Below are 23,736 nucleotides of genomic sequence, written 5' to 3' on the forward strand. Positions count from 1 at the left end.
TGGATGGATGAATGGATGAATTGATAGATGGATGGATGAATTGATGGATGCATACATGGATGAATGGATGGATGGATGGATGAATTGATGGATGGATACATGGATGAATGGATGAATTGATGGATGGACGGATGAATTGATGAATTGATGGATGGATACATGGATGAATGATGGATGGATGGATGAATGGATGAATTGATGGATGGATACATGGATGGATGAATGGATGAATTGATGGATGGATGGATGAATGGATGAATTGATAGATGGATGGATGAATTGATGGATGGATACATGGATGAATGGATGGATGGATGGATGAATGATGGATGGATACATGGATGAATGGATGAATTGATGGATGGATACATGGATGAATGATGGATGGATACATGGATGAATGGATGAATTGATGGATGGACTGATGGATGGATGGATGGATGGATGGATGGATGAATGGATGAATTGATGGATGGATACGTCTCGGACGTTTTGTGCTTGCACGCTAGGTTTTGAACTTTGCAATCCTGATACAATAGTTTCCTTTGATTATTGCACAAAATCCGCCCAAAGTAGAAGCACCACGGGTTGGAAAAAACAACAACAAGGAAAGAAACAAATCCCAAAACCAGACAGCAAAAGGCATCAACATTCAGATGCACATTCATTAAAGTGCAGGAAAACGCAGCCGGCTGACAGCTGGTGAATTATACTTCACCGAGGTGGGAGATTAAGACCTTTTGGATTGAAAGGTATTGCGCTCATTTGCCTGTGATTTATCATTGTGTCTGGAATGAGGGCAGAAGCCAAATAGCGCCGGCGTCTTCCGACGGAGCCTGCATGCATTAACCCTCCCAAATCGAGGCGCGCCCACGGCGGTGATTTGGATGGCTGCCTTCTCCAAGCGGCTACATCATTCCTACTCGTTAATTCTGAAAACGGAGACGCGGCTTCGCCTGTGAAACTAGTACTTTGATGAAAGGTGTGGCTGTGGATGTTTCAATTCTGTTGGAAATACAACTTACAGTGCCACGAACATTGCATGAAAGACATGAACCATACACTCCAAATCCTTTCAATTTCACATTGTGCAGATTAAGCACTTCAAACATACAGAACTGACCTTTTGTGGACCAAAATCTAATTATAGACGCTCCCATCACAGTTAAAGGTACCGAGATGTCATACAGCTGTTGAGTGGCTCTCATCAAACACTTGGCAGGCTCTGAGCAGGTTACATATACAACCACGGAGAGCCGTCTTTCAGAATCCAGGCATTTGTAACGCCACTTGTCTGAGGTGAAAGACTAAACGGCGCTAAAAAAAAAAAAAAAAAAAAGGTCAAGCTGACTCATCGCTTTTCTGTTGGACGGGCGCATGAGTTATATTGCAAGTCTCTGTTTACACGTAAAGAAATTTCATTGATACTCAGCAATTTAGAGTCTGATTTGTGTTATTTTATATCAAAATTTTTTTTTTTTTGCGAAACAAAGACAAACTGTGACATTGGCATCATTTACAGTGCGTGCGCTGTGAAGAAATGTAGGCACCAATCGCTGAAAACCCACAAAAAACACATATGTGCATACTAAGTTACATGTAAATATAAAGACAATTCAAATATTTGAATACCTGCGATATATAAAGTAATTGTGTGTTCTGCAGGCCTGCCGCGCGTTCATTTTCACCAGCGACAATCCGACGCGATAATCCAAGTAAGTGAGGGATTAAACATTCATCTGTGTGTGCGGCGCTCCCCAGCGTTCCATTATCCATCAGGAGCCTCCTCCGTCAGGCAGCATTAAAAGGCGCCTTACATCATACGTGCTGTGGGAAACTATTGTTATTTTGAAGCTGTGTGGCGCCACCGCAGGAGGTGTGGCATAACGCTGGCTGGCTGATGTAATCCCATGTAAGGTAATTAAACACAAACCACGCTCTGATCCGGAGCCCGAGACGTTATTTCTGCTTTAAACGCATTAATAACGCAGTCTTTTGTTCTAAATTCCCACTTCTCATTTAACACAATCTAATTAAAAGTCGCTCCCCCCCCCCCTCTCCGCCAAATCATCCACGCTTTCCGAACGAGTCATCGGTTTTAAAGTGCCGGCGAAAGCGTTTTTTTTTCTCTTCCTTTTTTCAAATTTTTATAACCGACATTATCATACAACCATGCTAACCATGTTTCCTTCATTAAAACTGCAAAGCGTTTTATGCCGCAATAACGGCACCTTTGTGCCATCTCATGAAACAATTAAATCTCCCGCTAATGACAAGTTTTTCCAAGGCCCCCGCCGAGGATTATCGCTTCCATTTGTCATTTTGGGCTGATGAATTATTTCTTAAAGTAAATGATCCATTAACTGCGGCGAGCTTTGTGCCTGAAATGGAGAACACATGAAAGAAACAGACTTTCTAATGGTGTCGCTGTCCCCTCCAGAGGCAGGCTGTATTATTGAGGAGACATTAAAATGTCAGATGGTGGTAGAGTTGGGGGTGGAGGGGTGGAGGGGTGGAGGGGAGGAGGTTGTGGGGGATGCAGGGGAGGGAGGGAAGGAGGGAGGGAGGGGAGAGCTGTCTCGTGCTCCGGGGCCGCAGCTGTGATGAAACACTGGGCTGCCTCGCGCCAGCTTCCAGATTCCTCTTTCCTTAAGTCCATATTTGCGCAAGAGTCGCAGGACAAATGAACGTTGGCAGGGCTTCATTCTCGTAACTGTAATTATTGCCGCGCTCCCGCCGAGAGGAGGCGGTGAGCCGGCGAACCCGGGAGGGAATTAAAGAGCGAAGGCGGAGCCAAAAAACGGAGTTCGGCTCGTCACGTGTGACGGTGAGCCGAGCTGCGGACGAAAGTCTCGGCTGGGTCTCGTTTATAGGGAGTTTTATATTGAATTGATGTTTGTGTTCGATGGACCAATAGCAGACGAGGACACGTGACAGAGACTCTTTGATTTTCTTTTTAAAAGAACGCGAAAAATCATTCGAATGACATGTGCTACAGCTACTAGTAATAATAATAACGATGATATCCATTCAATAAATACTGGTATTGCTGCTGTATCATGTGACCATTCAACATTATTGGAAGATTTCAGCTTCATACAAGGATGAGAATCCTTTTCACCACCTCCGATTTGTGGCATTAGTCCTTTAACTTCTTCAGAATCAGAATCAGAATCAGCTTCATTGGCCAAGTTTGTGCATGCCAAACAAGGAATTTGACTCCGGTTTTTGTCTATCCCACTACTTAGGTCAAAAAAACAAAAACAAACTACAGAATAAGTAAAAAGTAAAGGTAAACAAGTAAACAATGTGCAACCGGAAGTATAAATAAACTATAAACTATAAACAGTGTGCAACTCGGTGGAGGAGTAAAATAAGGATTTATATACAAGTCTACATAGTATATATAAATAATATATATATATATATATATATATATATATATATATATAGATATGTATTTGTTAAATGTGCACATATACCTAAAAATACCTAAATATAAAATATATACAAGTCTACATATGTATACCGTGACATATTTAGGAAATATGATTTTATAACCTTTTTACAACCCTGTTATAACCCTGTTATAGCTGTTTTTGTTTCCTGTTGCAGTGCTCCGTATGCCTACATAGTTGTGTATATAATAGAGAGAACGTGAAAGATGCATTGTAATAATAGTTCAGCTGCAGCAAGTCCAATTAAATCAGTGCTGAAGTGGATCATTATGCCTTATTTCATTGGATTTTGTTTTTCATTGCCAATCTCCATGGGCTATTTGGCTCCACAAACCCCACTCCAGGAAAATAAACCAAAGCCACTTTTATTGAATTGTTACCCCTGCTTCTCATTCCGGTCATACTTTTGTGCAACCATCATGTCCACAAACACACAGTATGAAAAAAACAGCAGCCCTGTTCGGCCGTCTGCTGTTTGTTTTTAACAGCTCATCCAACTCCTCTACATGTGCAAGCGATGTCAAGCGCAGCTCGAAAAGAAAAAAAGGCGGCGGGAAAACCTCAGGGTGAAAGGTCACACGGGCAAATCGGAAGGCCGGTCAAGAATCTTTTGAATATTTGGCTGCAACAGTTGCACATGAATAACATCCTGTGGGAGGTAAACTGGTGTAAAAGGAAAATTTACCAGAAGTTTTCCAAAAGTTTCCGGGCCCGAAATCGAAAAAAAAAAAAAAAAACGAAAAAAAAAAAAGCCTTGGCCTTTGAAAAATGCCTGTGTCGCACGTGGACGCAGGCCGTTTTAACAAAAGCACCACTTTGCAGCACATTTCCTGGTCGCGCGGCGAGATAATGACTACACCGAGGGGACGCCGGATCCGTCACCACTTTTAATTCCCTCCGCTTTTTCCGAAAAGGCTGCGCCGTCCGCGGGAAGAGTCGTCGACTCTCGCTCGCGCTTTGGCACGAAACAAGGAACTCGCGGCTCCGAGACCATCAGCCCAGGACCCGGGAGGGAGAGCGGAAAAGATTACGGCAATAACTCAGTACACGGCGCTTTCGGAGGGTTGCATTAAAAGCCGGGTGATCAATACTATGATATCAATAAAGGGGGGGAAAAAAAAGACGAGACAAAAAAAAAAAGAAAAAAAAAGGGGGAAGCACGGGTGCGTGGAAAGTGCGATTATCCCCGACTCTGCAGTCCTGCGGCTGACTCCCCTCGTTTCTGCTTTTAATTGGCTGCATTATTTGTTTTGGTCCACTCATACTCCCTCTTAACACTGTTCCCATTAGCAGGGGCGTGAAGTGCGTGCGCGTATTAGTGCCTGTTGTGTGCTTTAAAGTCCCCCATGTTGAAGTTAACCCGCATACTGAGCAGCGAAGAACGGCGAGCAGCTAAATGGATGACTGATGATCTGAAAAAAACAACAACAACAACAGATTTTCAGTCATAAAATTGCCGTTGAAAAGTCCAAAGCACAAAATTATCTCAACGCTTTCTTGCAATAATCTCTTCATCGACCCTGTTGGCAAACTCCCAAAAGTTAACAAAAAAAAAAATATATATACATATTTTTAAGCTGCCTCCTTTTTTTCCATGCCACAGCCCTTCCAGGTGACTGTGTTAGAATCTCCGTCACTTCCTTAGGAATCTTTGATACCATCTAGCCCTTACCGCCCACATTTTAAACGAGCTGCACAAGACCGAATAAACGGCACCCTGAATGACACAAATGCTAAAACAAACACGTAATGAGCAACAAAACAAACAGATGATGGCAAAAAAACAAAAAAAAACAGCTCTTAATTTAAATTGCAGATCCAACCAAAGCGTCTGATATTTTGCAGGAGGCTGTCAACAGAGAACCAAATATGGCTCCTGAAGAAGATCTTATTAAACGGAGATGAATCCCCCCCCCGCCCCCCCTCTTTTTTTCTTGGGTAATTAATCAAGCAGGGCTGCTCCGCTGGAGTCCGGCAATAAAGAATTTGAAAATGGGCAGTTTATGAGACCTTTAAATGTCGATTTAACCGACGCGCCCCCCCCCCCTCAGGGAGGGGGTGGGAGATGGAGGTGGGGGTGAGGTGGGCGAGAGCCGTGACCTACCCACAAATAGCTGGCTGTTGAGCCGCAGGCGGGGGTGGCCGTCGGCCGGGGCCTCCAGGACGCGCAGCGGCAGCTGGTTCACCTGCAGCGAGGCCTCCTTCACGTTGCGCTCGGCCCTCACGTAGTGCCACTGGCGGTCGTTGAGCGGCAGGTGGGACTTCACCGACAGGACCACCGGACCGTTTCCCACATCAAAGGAGAAGGTGACCATGGAGGGAGCTTGGGGGAGGAGAAGGGGGGGGAGTCCGTGGGGAATCACACACACATACACACACACACACACACACACACGCACACACATGCATATTTGCGTCAGCCTGAATGCGATCTTGGGTGTTTCATGTCTCGGCCGTCCTCCCCTTTCTGATGCAATGCGATACAAAGCTACTGGGAAAACCTTGCGGACCTGAATAGATTTATGAGGGGCTCCGGCTGACAGCTCGTCAATATTTCAACCGGTCCCTCTGACGCTGCGGCAAAGCACAAGCGGCTCCCGACCGTCCCCGAGTAGCCGCGACTGGGAACAGTCGCAATCGGCATCAACACACTCAAACTGCAGATACAAATGAACGAATCTGCTCTCTTTCTCTCTCTCTCTTTCTCTCTCTCTCTCTCTGATGACTGGATATTCGCTAATACACGAGATAAACTCATGAGCTCATGTCCCGGCAGTTTTTCCACACTTCATTGGAGAATTCCCTGTTATTAGTTTCCGCCGCTGGGCTACTTACTTCTGAAGACAAAAAAAAAAAAAAAAAAAAAAAAAAGTCTAAAAATAATTAACTGCAATACTTTTGACGTCTGCAGCGTAATGCCTCACCCTGCTTTTGTGTTCACCGCAGCAATGGTATAAATGAGTAAGTGCTAAAATTCAGTTTATTGAAGGCTATTATACATCCAGTATATAATGGTCTGCAGCATAATGGCCGTAAGTTTAATCGGCGCAGGCGGGCCGCGCAGCGCAGTCGGTAAAAGTCGAGCGTTGGACTCACAGAGGCAGACTGAGGATCAATGTTTGGTCAATTATGACTGAAAATATGAGATAGCGTATAAAGCCAATCAATCAAATCCGCTTGCAAAACCGGAGCAGCTCAAATGAAACGGGTCGTTAAGCGTAAGAGGATTAACGCGAGTGCGTTTCAATGCCTTTTTTTTTTCCCACGAGAAAACAGGAATCAAAAGGCGCTCGACGCGGTTCGCCGCGAGATGTCGGAGTCATTTTTTCGCTATGGGACAAAACAAACCGTGGCCCTGCAGGTGCTCGGCAACAGGTGCGTTGCCGCGACTGCTCGCCTGCTTCCTCGACCAGTACGCGAGGACCAGGTCCTGTTCTACCGTAGCACTAGACAAGCTTTTCAGAGCAGATGTTTATCCAATAAATCTAGTCTGTACACGGATTGCGCATTGTGCGAAGACGGGGGGGAAAAAAAGACCAACAAACGTTAATGTAGACTTGTTTTATGTTCCAAATGTTATGGTTAAAAGGGTTATTTTGTTCTATTATTCAGTATGGTTTCTATTACTCATACGCTACTTTTACTTGTCACTTGCTGCAGACACCTAGGTGGACCATAAAGAAAGCCTCATACAGCCTTACAATGTCAATACAATGGCGTGACCAATTACGCAAACTAGGTCATGATGTCACTTGGTTACCTCGAGCAACTTTTCAGAACGGCCAAATTCCCTGTAACTTCTCTTACGGGAAAATTTGGCAACACTCGCAAATTGGGAAGTTCTGTCTGCCCCTATGGCATGCCACTGCACTGCCAACTAGTGGCTTGGCACGCGTACTGCAGTGTTTTATTTTTAGTCAACGTTAAGGCAAAAAAGAGTTTCCGTTTGTTTAGCAGCAACCCGCTTGCATTCAGCCTCGACTTTGGGTTAAAAAGAAATGCACTCTGCTGCTGCTGCTTGCCACTTGATTATCGATGCACGGCATCCATCGTCCTCTCTCGGCTCGTCCCCTCGACCCCTACCCTCGCCGCCGCCGGACTGAACGCGCGAGCTAACGCGAGGGATCCCGGCTCCTTTTGCCCATCCGCCGTGTTCATTAAGGATTTTGGTTCTCACAGTAATAAGGCGACGCTTTTAATGTCTCCGATGACAGCGTGACATCGCCGTTGAGTGTGTCATTAGGATTACATCACGCTGTGAAGCCCCGACAGCCCGTCTGCTTCTCGGGGAAATTAAACTGTCAGCTAACAGCGCGAGCTAGTGTCTCCACACGAGGGAGGGCGGGAGGGAGGAGGGAGTTTCAAGGGAAAGAAAAAAAAAAAGCAGCGGGCGGAGGGGAAGTGTCACAACGGCACTGACGGCTTTTGTGCTTTTTTTTTTTTTTTTTTTCCTCCTTCCATCGGTGCCGTGCGGGACTCACAGCTGAGCTCCAGCCGTATGAAGTCCTTGAGGCCCAGGTTCTCCAGGAACACTCCCGAAGGAGCGCTGGTCTTGAAGTAGAGGGAGATATCGGAGGAGAGCTCCGCCTGCAGCGTGGGGAAGTAGAGATAGGACGACTCCTGGTAGAAAGACGCCGCGTTCCAGATGGACTCTGCGAAAGCGAGGGAGAGGGGAGGGATGGGGGAGTGTGAGGGAGGAGGGGAGGCGGGGGAAGGAAGAGCAGAGAGGTTGGAAACAAGGTGGGTCATCTGCGCAAACACATTCCGTTATTGTTCACACTGTCCCGCCGTCCGTTTTTTTTTTTTTTTCTTTCTCGCCCACACGTTTCACAGTCGGTCTGTGGCTAAATATACAGCAGCCATTCCGAATGTTACATCAGCCCTGAAGTGAGAACAGGTCACGTGAACGTATAGTAGAGTCTGGCAAACATCACAACGTTAATGATTCTCTGTGTGTGTAATTATTGACATTAAATATTTGCCAGATCCTTTTTTTTGTGTGTGTTTGAAAGGGTTCGGATGCATCCGAGGCACAAAAATGGAAAAAAAACAAATGCTGTTTATTATGAATAAGACAAAATAACTTCTTAAATTTGTGTATTTCTTGTCCTCTGGATCTGAGGTAAGGGACAAAGTCATGCAGAAACATGCAATTCTGAGCTGGACGGGAAGAGAGAGAACTTATCACAATTAATACAATGATTGTTTTGGGTAACAAAAGAAAAATAAACACTAATAGCCATTTGACTGGTGAATTAGAAATAATCTACTTCTGCATGGCAGACGCACAAAAAGACACATCAGCGGCTCGGGAACGACTCCCTTTAATTGGGTTTGTGGCTGTTTTTTTTTCTTTTTTTTTAAGTCTTGTTATATGACACGATCACACGTAAATTCTGGAATTAAGAGCAGTCAGCGTCCTGCCGAGCACCAAACTCATGACTTTGCTGGGGTGCTGGTGGCGGAATGTGGAGCAGATTACGTTGGGGGAGCCGTTCCAAGAGTGCGGCGCAGTCGTTTCGCTACACTTCCCTGCACATTCGCCCGCGCAATGTTGTTTTATCTTGATTAGTGGATTCACACTAAACTGTTATGAAAATAGCCCCAGCCTACATACTTAAATTTTGGGAATTAGGCCTTACATTTCCAATATTATGGCAGTTGTTGACACTCGCCTCCTAGGGACGCTTGGTTGTCTCCATCTGTGTGAAAGTTTCCCAAAAAAGAATTTTCTTGGATCTGAACTCACACACAGCAATAACATTATTGGAGTTTTAGTTTTCCATAACCGTGGAAATGGCTTTCGATGGGAATGTTTGGCTTTGCATGGAAACGGTGAATGGAATTCAAAAGAGGATCACGTTTCTAATTGGACGAAGGGAAACGCAATTGTTTTGAAAAATCTCACAATTTTTGTGCTCCGAGTTTTTGCGAAACCGCATCAAAAGGCCTGAAATAAACGATTTGTTTTCAAGAGATCCACCTGACAGCGGCTGCCGCCGTCTTCCCAATGTGGAAATGTCTTTGTGTGTCATGGTTTTATCAAAATATGAATGCAAATTAAAACCTGGAGATTTTTCCTTTTTTCACAGTCGACTTCTATTATTAATTTTTTTTTTACAGCTGCCCAAGAATTTGGCGTGTGAGTTCTTTGCGCCTTATTCGTTTTGTTGCATTTGGAATTGCCTGTCATCCAAATTTTTGATGAGAATGCCTCGCATTGTGTGAAAAAGCCTTTGTTAGCCAATGGAAACTAACAGAGTTGGTTTACTACCATCCAAGGCCCACTGTAGAACAACATCGCTAAAAACCTTTATCCTCAAAAATGCCTTGAAGACTGCCGAAGACAAAGACAAACAAATATTTTTTTTAAAAAAAGTCCCTTGTTCTTGATGCTAAACAAAAACCAAAATAAGAGAGATTTTGGTATTTTATTTTCACCAAATCTTTCTATCTTTTAAGACATGTCGATGGTGGGACCAAAGAACCAATGAGACTTGCGGACGATGACGCTTTTGCATCGCAACGGGAAAAGATTCTATTTTGTTCTCAGTTAAAGGATAGAAAAGAAGCGCACGCACGCTTTAATCGTGCTGATACCTCTGCAGATTTGCGTTCGACAGTCTATTGCCATCTGCAGTGCGCTCCGCCATGGATCAAACGAAGGAAAGGAACAGGGATCAATTCGGAAAAATATTGAAATCGTTGGTTCTGCAGAAGGGCCGCGATCGGGGCTCGCTGTTTGTGCAGTCGTAGCTGCTGCCTCCCGACTCAGAGGAGGCAGTAAATATCTGCCGATGCTCTGAATCTTCCAGGCCCTGCTGTCCAACCCTAATCAGTTTGCCGCCACAGCCTGGCCACACAGCAGCGAGCGTGCAGACGGAGCGTCTGGGAGCTCAGGCAGATTTGTGGTCGTCTGCACAGTCGTCCGAGTCCAGCTGAAGTTAAACAGGCAAACACTCCAGGCGCCAATACATCTAAATCTGGCAGGGGATGGGGGGGAAATAAAGTCCCCGCCCCCCCCATCTGCGGCCAAATCTGCCGCACTCGCTAGCTGTGCTGTAGCTAGCCGGGCCAGCGCTGGGACCTGGGTGATCACCTACTGTCTCCATAACAGCGCAGGGGGCCCAGCAGGTAGACAGCCTGCGATCCGGTCCTGTCGGTGTCCCCGATCACTATCTGGCTCACAGGCAGGTGGTCCTTGTAGGAGAGGACTCCCGTGTCATTGGCCCTGCAGGCAGACGGAGAGAGGGGAAAATAAATAAATAAATAAATAAATAAATAAATAAAGAGCAAAATGGAGCAACAGAGGCTGGATGCCTTAATGGGGGTCCAGATAAAGGCCTCCATTCTTCTGCATTAGCACAAGTTCGCAGAGTAAACACATTAAAAATGGAGCAATACATCATGGCGCCGACAAGTGCCGCTGGAAATATGCAAACCGAGCCAAATCGCGAGAGAGAGAAGGAGAGAAGGGGAGACTTCGGAGCGGATTAACATACCCGAAACAAATGAACTCAGAGCGCCTAATACAGTAAAGCCGCGGCGCAGCCTTTGTTTCCTCCTACAGATGATTTCCTCCATCATAAAGTGAAATATTAGGTTTCGCGCCGTGATTTATTCCTCGGGTTGAGGCGCCGCCGGGAGGAGGCGGGCCATCGCTGACGCAGCGGGAATATTCTCACGTGGACTCCTCCCCACAGGTTGCCGTGTTTGTGGGTCATTGGTTAATGATTCCAAAATAAATAAAGATTACTGATTCCTGAAAGCTATTACTGACTGTCTGTTATTTCGCCCGTCCACGACAACATCTGTCTGATTTGGGCCATGCTGGACACGTCCATAATTTTGGAAATCTGTTTGGATAATTAGATTTTCTATTATTTTTTTATTTTTTATTTTTTATTTCTTTTAGAAAGCTCGTCAGGTGTTGGTGCGACTCCGATCATCCGGAGTTCCAGCGAGTCGGCCGCTCGGCCTTTCCTGCCGGGATAAATGTTATCTCCAGCATGCAGACACAATGCGGCTGGTGTCAGACCTTGACTCAAGTACAGTCTGCACCGCTGATCAATGGCAGGTAATCCGCAATCTGACATTTTTTCTCCCCCCCCCTTTTTTTTTTTCTCTTTTTAAGCCGTAGCTCAGACTCGGAAGTTCAAGCCGCCGCCGCCGCTGCCGTCGTCGTCGCCGTCATTCCCGATCTCTGTCAAACATCAGAGGCAATCAGAGTGGACGACCTTCGGCTTCCTCTCGATAGCTTCCCTGATTATCTTGTTATCTGCAGATGACAAAGCTTGCCTTATCCAGATAACTAAATAATTAAGTCCTAATCCTGAAATCTTTTCGCCAGCGCCGGCGATTTCGCCCGACGTCGTGCACTTTGAATTTCGGAATCTCGCCTTTCGATCGGGGGTGCGGATAACGATCGCATCCGCGCGATCGTTTTGAGGGCCTTCAATTTACGCGCCCTCCTAAAATACTCCGAAGTTGTTGCGTTTCCGTTTCGGAAACAGTTCCCGCCGCACGTACCAGGAATCGGTGTCGGCGTCGCAGTTGCAGAAGTAGTTCATGTCCATGCAGTTCTCCTCCAGGCTGCACGAGCACTGCTGGACTCCCGGCAGGAAGCCTCCCCAGTAGCTCCGCATCTCTCCTTCCCGGTCGAGCCACCAGGACATCGGACTGCCGTCTGCAAGAGAGGATTCCCATCGGTCAGTGGCGGCGGGGATATACATACGCGGCGGAGCAAAGTCCATGCGTTTACATTTGGAGGATTCAGCCTCATCGAAACGTGTCAGATTTCCAATGGTGGAGTAGAGAACGGACCAATTTGTAGTTCCTCGAGCAGACTCTCTGGCATCTCAGGAGAGGAAGAAGAGGATGGAGGCCTTTGCACATCTGAGCGTTTGTTTACCGCGAGTTACTCACATGAAAATTCATTTTTTTGGGGGGGATGAAAAAGTGACCTTTTCCCCTTTTTCGGATTGAGGATGACTTTTGAGAACTTTGCCACTGTGGACACAATGCATCAGCCGATCATTGTGCAAAAGCATCACGCCTGCCCCTCGCAGCCGGCGTAGCCAGATAAACAATCGTATCTGCACGATGGTTTGGCCCTCCATAGCATGAACGATCAATAATGCAGAATGTGTGATATGAATTTGTCCGTCTGTGAAAGCGTGTCTGAACTCTGAAGGCATATTTTCCCTTTTGCTTTTTTGAGTGTACGACTGCCTGAATGTTCAGCGGAACCGCGGAATAAATTGCTAAGATGTACTGATGGGTGCACGATAATTTGACTCCTAAATATAATAATTTTGAGAGATTGAGAGAATTTCATGAATTACTGTGAACTGGGCAGGTTTGAATTGTGTTTTTAGGTGAGCAAGATTTGGCCATGACAAAATAATATAAATGTAAAGTGGAAGGAAGAAGATTCCGGTTTCCTTGAAACATTTAGCACATTAGCGCTAACTCAAAAAGACTAAACCACCTCAACCAAGCGCACTAGCTTTATTGAGGATTAAAGATTTTTTTTTATTTATTAAAATTGTTATTTTTAATTGTAATTGTAAGAAATATTCTTAATGCACTCGAAAGGGAGAGGTTGGAAAGCAGAAAAGGGAAGGCGGAAAAGGAAGGAAAACAAAGTCTTGTATTTTGCTCACTGTAAAGTTCCCATCAAGCCAAAAGCAACCAAGAGAACAAATTGAAAGAATATAAGGGTGTGATGAGGTGAGACTTTGCTTCTCTTACACCAGCAGGAGCAAGTGATCCCCAAACCTTTGTGTCGTCTTGTTAAAATGTGCTTGTTTTATAAATTTGTAAATTTGCTTATTTATTAAGTTGTATTTAAGGCAGTACTAAGATAACCCGATTATAAAACGTGTGATATAAAGTATATCTATATATCTATCTAATGTGCTGCTTATTTTTTGTGTATCCACCAAATGGCTCATTGTAAAAAAAAAAAAATTGCCTGACCTGGAAGCGAGTACGGGCTCAAACATGCAGATCCTCAAAACTCCAACCGCGTTAAGGCAGACTTTCAAATAAAAGCAGCGGGCATTGGAAAGTCAATTAAAGGACAAACGGCGGCAAACAAAAGAAATTGATGTGGAAAAGAGGCAAACAACAAACAACGAGCATGCCGAGACCAAACACTTCACTCCTGATAAATCCCGTTTCCCCACAAACTGTCACTTGTCTGCTTCAGCCAGAATAGTTATTTTCCCTGCCGCATACATTTATTTGTTTTGATTCGCGGCTGGCATTTCCTGACGCGCTGTCCCGTGACTGACAATGAGGCCGCGGCGGCGCCGTAAAAGGCACAGACCCTGCCTGCGCTGCGGGGTTAAGTGCCCCGCCTTCAATCATCTGTCACACAACGTGACCCCACGTCGGAGACGAGGCCGGCCGCCGCAGAAAAGCCCATCAAACGACATGTCACAAGACGAAATCAAGTGTCACATCCTATGGCGCGTCGCTATCAGCCCGCATACATTGAAAGCGGCGTTAGGTGAGGTTTGATATGCAGGGGGTGGCTCATTACCGCACTGGTCCAAGAAATTGTGCGCAACCTTGTCGGGTCGCAGGAGAGCGCCTTGCAACCCGCGGTGGTCTGCATGGAGTTTAGCAGTGCAACTGGTTGCTGAGATGTTAAATTAGGTACGGGGGTTATTCTGGACATAGGGCCTCATTTACAAATTAGCAAGTGTGCTATATACTTTTTTTTCCTTACATCATTCTATCGACACAGACATTTACATTGATTCTCTGGCGTTGTCATTTATTTGCCTAGGGTGTACTGTGGAGTGGGTAAGGTCATCTGCTAAAGTAGATGACTGGATGAAACGCGTTATCTCCAGCATGCAGATAACGTCTCCACCGATAACTTGGAACCACCCCTTTAAATCTGACACGTCCAGCTTGGAAAGCTCCCATCTGGATTGTTTTTTGGAAGGTCATAATGTATTCACCCTAGGGATGGGCGCTGTGTTATCGTTTGCGATATATCGCCCGAAATAATTCCCCATGGTAAGAATATGTCATCGCGCGATAACAACAATAGACTTCTGTTGATGACGCATTTATGTGCGCAATACACTTGCTGCTGGCAGCCGGCAGCTCACACGTGTAGCACGAGCGTGGTGGAAAGCGAGGCCTGTAGAGTAGAACCCGTTGCTAAACGTTCTAAAGTAGCTCGAGCGATCTTTCTATTCTCAGTGGTGCCTATGTTGTTCGCGAGCTGCCACTTCTTTAAACACGGCGGGCTTCAGGCATTCATCTTCTTCTTCTGCCTTCAGGGAGTACACTTACGGCGCCACACCAGGCCTGGCATAGGTACTACATCGTTTTCAGGTTTTTCCAGCATATCTGTGTAAACGGGATTTTTTTTTTTTTTTAAATACGGCTTTCCAAAAAAATCCAAAAAGATGGAGTTGAATTGTTTTATCATTTTTATCACTTTTATCGTTATTGCAATAAATGCCAGAAATTATCGTGATAAAATATTTTGTCAATATCGCCCATCCCTAATTCACCCAACACACACAATTGGTATCGTGGTCAGTGATGTTTCCGACGAGGAAAAACGTTGTGGGTTCAATTTCCACACAGGGCTTTTCTATGTGGGCTTTGTACTGGATATTCTCCTGGCGTCTGAGTGGATTCTTCCAGGTGCACCATGGGTGTGAGTGTGAATGCTTGTCTCTATGTGACCCTGCTATAAACTCACAACTTGTCCAGGGTTTAACCCCGTCTTCACACCCAAAACAGCTGGAATAGTACTACGACCCTGAGTGCAGGACGGGCAGTGATAGAAAATGGATGGATTTAGCATTCAAGCCTTTCCACCTTCTCTTGGCCTTAAATGCCCCTCGCACCACTTCGTGTGAGAACCATTGATGTGGTCAATAAACTTCCTTTTTGTGGTGAGAGCCCTGAGCTTCTTGAGAATTTTAGCCCTGACAAGAACAACTTGAAAAAATAGAAAAGGCAAAGAAGTAGGAGAAGAGGAAAGAACAAGTTCAACAGCAACTGCTGCTAAATAGGCTGGGCTGGATGGTGCCGTAGCAACAGTTTCACCTTCACTGCTTTCATTGTGAAAGCACTTTTTCTAAACATTTTCACCCAGCGCGCTAGCAGAACCCAAACACACCTTTTAAAACTACCCCACTGGTTTGCAGCAGAAGAACAGCCCTGCACAGCACAATCTTCCAATACTTCAAACCAACTCCTTAGGGGTGCACAATGGTTTAGACCTACAGACATTTAACAGCCAGACAAATGGAGTAATGACATATGACATGATGGAAGACACAGCTTAATCATAGGCCAGTTGGTCGCGGTTGCGTGGACCAGGTGTATAAGACAGTTGAGATTTGAGCCAAACAAGACCCTAGTGAACAGACAAGAAAATAAAATGATAATAATGAGGGTGATAGAAACATCCATCACAATTCCATCGCTGCTTTTCTTGGGGGTGAAGGCTGAGTTACACCCTGTACCATTAAGATTTGCCAAGTAGGCCAATGTTCATGTGGTACCATGTGAGGAAGCAGAAGTACCGGGTGAGAACCTACACTGACATGGTGGATAAAATGAAACCTTTACTCAGAAAGGCCCTGTGTTAGAATGGAACCCTCAACCTGCTAACCACTGCACCACAGCCCTTGTGAGAAACATATAAGTGCTGAGGAAAACCTCTTAACGTGAACACAAACGGGGAAAAATGTACCAAAAAACAAATGTAGCCACAAGCCCAAAAATAGAAATTATATGCACAAAAAAGTGATGTCCAAAAATTGGATAAAATGTGGCCATTCAAATTAGAGACCTATTTCATCCGTGGGCAACAATGGGTAACAAAAAAAAAATAATATTCAATCTCATGGAAATTAGGTTCAAATTCAACGGTGCGGTAAAAACTAGAAGGACAAATGCCCTTTTCTTCTCTTTTTTTCTTTCCCCCAGTGGCAGAAAAAAAGTGGGCGTTTGAACAAGACGGGCCGGCCAGCCGACATCTGCCTCACAAAGCTTTCAAGCAAAAGAGGCTTTATTGTCTCCACACCTCCATCTCTGTCCCCCCCAGTCGCCGCCTCGGACACTTTGCATTCATCCCTCCTCCCTTTATTTCCCCCGCTGCCACACTATTCAGACAGCGAGCAGGTACACAAATAAGCAAAGGCAACAATCAATAGTTCCTGAAGGCGCGAGGTGAGCCTCGCTCCCGTAGCCCCCACCCCCCCCACACCCACTATCCCCCTTTCCCCAAATTGGCTCGCTATTGACAAGACTTGTTTTCGCGGCGGGAAAGCAAATGGATCTTACTGTCCGCTTCGCTGAGAGGAATGAGTGAAGGCCCGGGATGTGACAGGTGCTCCGACAAGAGTGGCCACAAAGAGCCGCTATAAAGTCGGCAACGTCCATCCAATCAGCCGAACAATGGGGATGGGAACAGAGCCTGATGTTTATTTATCAAATTGTCCAAAGCAATTCCGATTAAACAGTGCAGTCAGTTACCTGTGGCAGGCTGCGGGAAAATCAAGCGCCGCTCGCCGTCCTGAAAGTCTGCCCCAGTCAGCTGATTGGCACAAACTGCCAAGTCCCATTACTAATCAGACAAGCTATCTCCTCTTGAGTTTGGATTTGGTGGGAGCCACGAGGATGTAAGCCCCTCCTCTATTGTCTCCGTGTTGATGCACCAGGCGTACACAAAATGCTGAGCTGGCCAATCCCGTTCCTTGGGATCTGTTCACCTGAAACCATGTGTTCACAATTCTGGGGTATGACTCAGTAATAACTTGGAAAGCTAGCAGAGAAGTTTTTGGATTTATCTTTAACTATATTGTGCATGCCAACATGTAAAGAAAGTGTCTCAGCACAGAAAATTAAAAATAAGAGTCAAAAACTTGTGAACTGGATGGAAAACCTGAAAGGTGATTGATCGATTGGACATTGAATCGGACCAATTGCACTTTTAACCATTATAACGTTAGGTACTACGGCTAGTTGCTATACTTGTGCAAAAAGCCAGTACAGAATAAAGCTAAACAAAGTTGTACACACACACACACACACACACACACACACACACACACACACACACACACACACATATATATATATATATATATATATATATATATATATATGTATATATATATATATATATATATATATGTATATATATTTTTTTTTTTTTTTTTTACAGTGAGAACTGCATTGTGTTCTGAAAAAACTGAGACGGTGAAGATGGTTTTCAAGAGGAACTTGGAAGAGCGACTTCTCTGTCTCATAGCTCACATTTCTTTACTTTTTGCTCAAAATAAATGATATAAATGAATGGATGAATGAATGAATGAATGAATGAATTTATCCGCAAAGGACGCTGTCTGGCCATGGAATCCATTGAAATTGTGAGACTGAAATGCTGTCTATTGCACATTTGCAAGATGGATGCGTGAGATGTCAGGGTTGAAATTTGAGCAACCCAGCAAATATGCAGCACAAAGCAACTGTTGGGTATTTTTTTGATTTGTTTTAGTCCTTCCATACAGGAAGGTGAATACAGGCTGGGGAGGTCCAACCTGTCTTGGACACTTAGCCACTCCTTAAATAGTATAAGGCTCAGTGGCTAAGTGACTCCAACCAATTACTTGTTTGACATCTGATACCAAATAGTCAATGGAAAAAGGCATTAATACACATAAATGAAACAAAAAAATATTCTTTAATATACAAATATGCAAATGGACCTCCTAGGAAAAAAAGCAATAGCTAATGATGACAGTTTGGAAAAGGACAGTGTGTAAAACTTTAGGGTCCGTGGCCGTGAATACCGGTTGGACCTCCCCAACCTGTGGCCGTGAAAGTAAGAAAGTAAGAAATATGATGTCTAACTCGTGACATAATTAAGTCTCAAGCCTGTAAGCGGCATTTACGAAACAAAACAAACACCTGAAAACAGGCTGTTAAGGGATTCCACGTCTGCTCCCCTGTATGTTTGCAAGAAACACAGCCCCCGAAGTCTGGCTCGACAAAGATGTTTGGTACGCTTTCAATGAAGGTTTCCTTGAACGCCGCGCTCCCACCCCTATATTTAAACGCACGACATCGACACTGACAGCTAATTGCTATAGATAGAAACGTGAAGGTGACAACCAGAGGCAGGGCTGCGAAACGGCGACGGCGTTAAGTAGCAGTTGCGCAGTTTGTCACGATGCTTGTCAAGCTAAAAGCCAGTCGAGGGTTCTCTGCTCTCCTTCAAAGCGAACCTTTTTTTTTTTTTTTTTGTTATTATTACCGGTGTCAAATAAGAGGGAGAAAAAACACTGTATGGCAAAATAAGGCAGAGCTGCATTACAATCACAGGATCTAGGACAAAAGAGGCGGCGGGGCTGCGACGTCGCTCCAAAACTGGAGGTGAACTTGGGAAGTTTTCTTGGCACGATCTGTAATCCCCAGCAGGCCTCCTCCAACAGCTGTGGCGGCTGTTGTTTATCCCCCTCCTCCGCCCACCCGTGTGAAATTAGCATGGTAAGCGCAATTTTGTCCAATAATTAATTTGAATATTCGCGAGGCGTGTACATCAAAAAAAAAAAAGAGGAGAGGAAAGCACTCGTGCTTTTGAGTGTGTGTGTGTGTGTGTGTGTGTGTGTGTGTGTGTGTGTGTGTGTGTGTGTGTGAGAGCAAACAAGCCGTTTACTGTACCTGAGCGCGCAGGAGGCGTTACCGGCATTGAACAAACACCACCGTGCCTCCCCGCCGAGTGTCCATGCTGCGGTGGAGATTGCCCGATTTCCATCTCTGCCTTTGATGTCTGGTGACGCCAACTAACTTGTTTGTTTTTCCATATGCGTGGGACATGCACCGGGGAACAGCAGAATCTAAGACTTCATGAATGTTTCATGCAAGAGGAGCAAACGCCGTTCAGGGCCACGGTGGTGGGTAGCGTGAAAAGACAAGAATGCTGAAGAAACTGTGTGTCTCTGAGTCCGAGGCTAAAAAGAAAAGATTGGGTAGTGGCAGGACTTCTGAGCGAATACTGTCTACAGCGACAGACCATGACTGTAGAGTGCCCATCGTGCTGTAATTTTGACCACAGCGTGGCCCAACATATTGGGCAAGAGAAAGCTCAATCGTCTGCATAGCGGTAAAGTCTTGTTTGACCGGGAGATCGAAGATCAAGCTTTTAGTTGACGGTTCAGATGAAAAAAGAAAGAGAGACAAACTCTAGGTCAGATTTTCATGCATCACATTTGCCACTCAATGTGATAAATCTTGTGACAAGCCAAAACCAATGGACTAAACTGCACGCGCTGGAAGAACCACCCAAACACACCTCTCAAAACTACCTCATTGATGGTTTGCAGCAGAAGAACAGCAGGGCAGCCCTGAGCTTCTTGAGAATTTTAGCCCTGACAAGAACAACTTGAAAAAATAGAAAAGGCAAAGAAGTAGGAGAAGAGGAAAGAACAAGTTCAACAGCAACTGCTTGCTAAAAAGGCTGGGCTGGATGGTGCCGTAGCAACAGTTTCACCTTCACCGCTTTCATTGTGAAAGCACTTTTTCTAAACATTTTCACCCAGCGAGCTAGCAGAACCCAAACACACCTCTTAAAACTACCCCACTGGTTTGCAGCAGAAGAACAGCCCTGCACAGCACAATCTTCCAATACTTCAAACCACCTCCTTTGGGGTGCACAATGGTTTAGACCTTCAGACGTTTAACAGCCAGACAAATGGAGTAATGACATATGACATGATGGAAGACACAGCTTAATTATAGGCCAGTTGGTTGCGGTTGGATGGACCAAGTGTATCAGATAATTGGGATTTGAGAAGAAGACAAGACCCTCGTGAACAAGACAAGAAAATAAAATGATAATAATGAGGGTGATAGAAACATCCATCACATTTCTATCTCTGGGGGTGAAGGCTGAGTTAAACCCTGTACCATTTAGATTTGCCAATGTTCACGTGGTACCATGTGAGGAAGCAGAAGTACCGGGTGAGAACCTACATTGTAAACAGCGATAGACCTGGACTGTAAAGTGCCAATGATGTTGTAACTTTGACCGCAGCGTGGCCCAATATATTGGACAAGAGAAAGCTCAATCGTCTGCATAGCGGAAAAGTCTTGTTCGACTGGGAGATCGAAGATCAAGCTTTTAGTTGACGGTTCAGATAAAAACAAAAGAAAGAAACCACAGAAAAGTCCATCCAGTACATCTAGCGCTTACTCAACTTTTTTTGAACCTCAAAGTCCTGTAAATTTGCTGTTTGTGACTTCGCAATGGGAACCAATAGCTGATCCAGTCCCTCCCAACATGCCCTCTGACACCACCTTTTTAATGTCACCTTCCAAACATTTTGGAAAGTCCAACACAACATCAGATTTAGGGAGAGGCTGTCAACAAAGGGGTAAGTTTAGGGCTAAGTTTGCTGTTTTGCAGAGAGCTAGAAAGTTATTTTTTGGTGATGAATAAATAAATACATGAATAATAAATCAGGTGAGGCTGCTCCACTGCAGTCCAGGAAGAACCGTAAAAGATATGAAATGGTAAAATGATTGCTTGTTTTGGCTGATTGGTCACTGTCGCATATCCGTGTTATGTAACGTCTTTGTCAAATATGGAAGGAAATACACTGAAATCAAATGAAATACATAAAATGTAAAAATGACTTGTTACGTGTTGTGAGGAATGTCATCTTGGTCAAGGGAGGTAAAAGCATGTGGGTGAATGTTGGTGACCTGCAGACCAGGATGTCCTCCTCCCTCCTTAACATTTTAACATAGGCGCACACTTCAAATAATCTCGGGGACACGTTTCACACACTTGATACCGAGGTGTAAAATATCACAACTGCCAGTGTAAACCAACCCTGAGTGACTGAGTGCCGACCTTTGGTGTTAAAGAGACGGGACTTCTTGCAGCTGTAGACCACTTCCTGCTGGCACTGCTCGGAGCCCGATACAATGGCGCGGAGCTGCTCGGCCGAGGCGCTGTAGTTGAACTTGGTGACATGTGGCTGGTGCATGCCGAAGCCCTGCACCGTCACCGGAGCCGGGCTGCTGTGTGCCAACACCGTCCACACCTTCTCCTCTGAAAAGGGATGAAAGCGAACAGCAACATGTTAGCGGCAGCTTGTCAACGCCACACAACATTTTTTTTAAAAGCACGTTTGTGTGAACAAAACATCGAAAACAGAGGGGTTTTGTTAATCCTGGCAGGGGCGTTGGAGGGGGACAATTGAGTCTGAGGACAATGGAAGAAAAAAAATCCCAATGTAAAATCCAATTTACAAGACCCTGTAGCAAACAAAGGTTTGTGTCAGGAGAAGAAGCCATCTTAAAAAAGAGTGGCTAAGTGTCTCCAACCAATCCCCTTTTTGACATCCAATACCAAATAGTCAATGGGAAAATGCATTAATACGCATAAATTAAACAAAAAACTGTTTCTTTAATATAGAAAATATATAAATGGACTTCCTAGAAAAAATTTAGGGGTACAAACCTGATAAGATTTGTACTCACAGTTTTGAAACACCATGTAAACAGTTGAATAGCTTGATTGTCAATTTAGAAATCCTGCCCATCCAACTTGTCAACCTCCAACCTAAAGCATTTTCCATTGGTCTCCATTCTCCATACATTTCAGAACCATTATGCTTCCTTTACCGATTTTTAGTTTTGTTTAGGTTAAAATGCCATCATTTAGCTGATCCATCCATCAGAGATGCAAATTCTGAATCATTGCATTCAGTCCGAATGGAAAACTTCCGACCGGTGCCCCAAAGTGAGCGTGTGAAACAACAAACAGTGAAGAACCCTCGTGGATACAAAACATTTCTGCACAAATGAATGGAAAACAAACACGGACGGAACGGTCCCACAGGGGGATCGGTTGACAAAAGAAGAAAGTACTTTAGAAACAGCAAGCGCTGTGAGAAGCAGAATTTGGGTCAACGTGGGCTCCGCTTTCAAGACTGAAGCAGCTTCATCGCAAGCCAAGAAAAAGTGCAAGGAGGTCGCAAATTTTCTGCCGGACTAATATTTTTAGTTTGTTACTTGAGTCTGAATCCATCGTTTCTTTTGGCAGTGTGTTTCACTCGCTCGGGTGCTATTTTTTTTGTTGTTGTATTTTACTTGTATTTTGGTGAGAAATGTAAGAAAAGTAAGGGGTAAAACTACTACGAGCTAAAAAAAAAAACACCAGCCAGGTTTCTGTTTTAGTAAATCGCCCCTTTTTGCATTTTTGCACGAGTCTGCCGTGCAAAAAAACTTTGCGCCGTCGTCATTTGCCACGGCGGAAGACGACGGAGCAAGGCGACGATCAAAAGGCACACGCGGGGGAAAAAAAAAAAAACGTCGACAGAATGGAAACAAAACGACACGAAGCACGACAACAAAGAGCTTGGGAGCAAAGAGTAAAACAGACGTGGAAAACGGGAAAAGAAATATGCAAATCCAAAGCCTCCCTTTGCACCGCTTGCATATTTTTTTTTTTTTTTTTTTTTTCAATTTTCTGTTTCCAAGGTTCCAGATAAATATTAATAATGAAGAAGCGTTTGACGGGAAATGCAGCTACCGGCCGCAGCGAGGGAGCGCGAGAGGTCGTTTCATCAGAGGTGGACAGCATCGGAACAATGAAACAACACAGAGACAGCACTGGGGGGCTTTTCTCAGTGGTCAGGAATTAGTGCCTTTGCACAAAATGAAGTTCGACCTTTACACCGTCTGCAAATTTGCTGTTCAAATAAACATGTTCTATTAGGTGATATGACACAAATTAAAGTTGGGCTGGAGGACTTCAGGAAATGCTCTCAGTCGGCCAAGCACTAAAAGCAACTGACACGAGCGGTGGCAACAGCTCACTGGTCAGCTGAGTGAGCTGATTACTAACTGAGTCAGAGTTAATTTGGCAAACCCGTTTCCATAAAACATATCTCGCAGTAGCTGTGGTCAGACCGAGACCAAAAGCACCGCGAGCAAGCGTTTGCTTCTTTCCGTTTCAAATTTTGCTGTTTGCCAAAATTTCCTCATGTGATGGACGCTCCAGTTGCTTCGCTTTGCTCTCGATTGACCCATCTTAAAAAACTGCTGTGACGTGCAGCCAGCAGATTGTATTTGTCTGCTTGAATGTGATCTCCATTTTCCTCCAATCACGTCCAAATGTCCCCTTTCTATGCATTGCATGGGCTCTTCACACGATGGATCGGTGAGATCAAGGCAGGATATTTTAGTCTGAAGACGAAGCATGACTGCTTTTTTTTTT

At 44.8% G+C, this 23,736-nt stretch overlaps 1 protein-coding gene across 2 annotated transcripts in view; it reads right to left on the reverse strand.

Annotated features, from left to right (window-relative positions):
- cntnap5a (contactin associated protein family member 5a) overlaps positions 1-23,736 on the reverse strand; it is a 146,062-nt gene that overhangs the window by 29,421 nt on the left and 92,905 nt on the right. For both annotated transcript variants that reach the window (XM_076030853.1, XM_076030854.1), the window contains exons 13-17: positions 21,364-21,564; positions 11,988-12,144; positions 10,562-10,689; positions 7,940-8,110; positions 5,563-5,781 (exon numbers count right to left, since the gene is read on the reverse strand). In XM_076030853.1, the coding sequence (XP_075886968.1) occupies positions 5,563-5,781; positions 7,940-8,110; positions 10,562-10,689; positions 11,988-12,144; positions 21,364-21,564 (876 nt within the window). The remainder of the gene's footprint in view (positions 1-5,562; positions 5,782-7,939; positions 8,111-10,561; positions 10,690-11,987; positions 12,145-21,363; positions 21,565-23,736) is intronic.

This window comes from Nelusetta ayraudi, unplaced genomic scaffold (assembly GCF_046127955.1).
Source record: "Nelusetta ayraudi isolate G7.1 ecotype Tasmania unplaced genomic scaffold, CSIRO-AGI_Nayr_v1 ptg000031l, whole genome shotgun sequence".
Classification (NCBI taxonomy): Eukaryota; Metazoa; Chordata; class Actinopteri; order Tetraodontiformes; family Monacanthidae; genus Nelusetta; species Nelusetta ayraudi.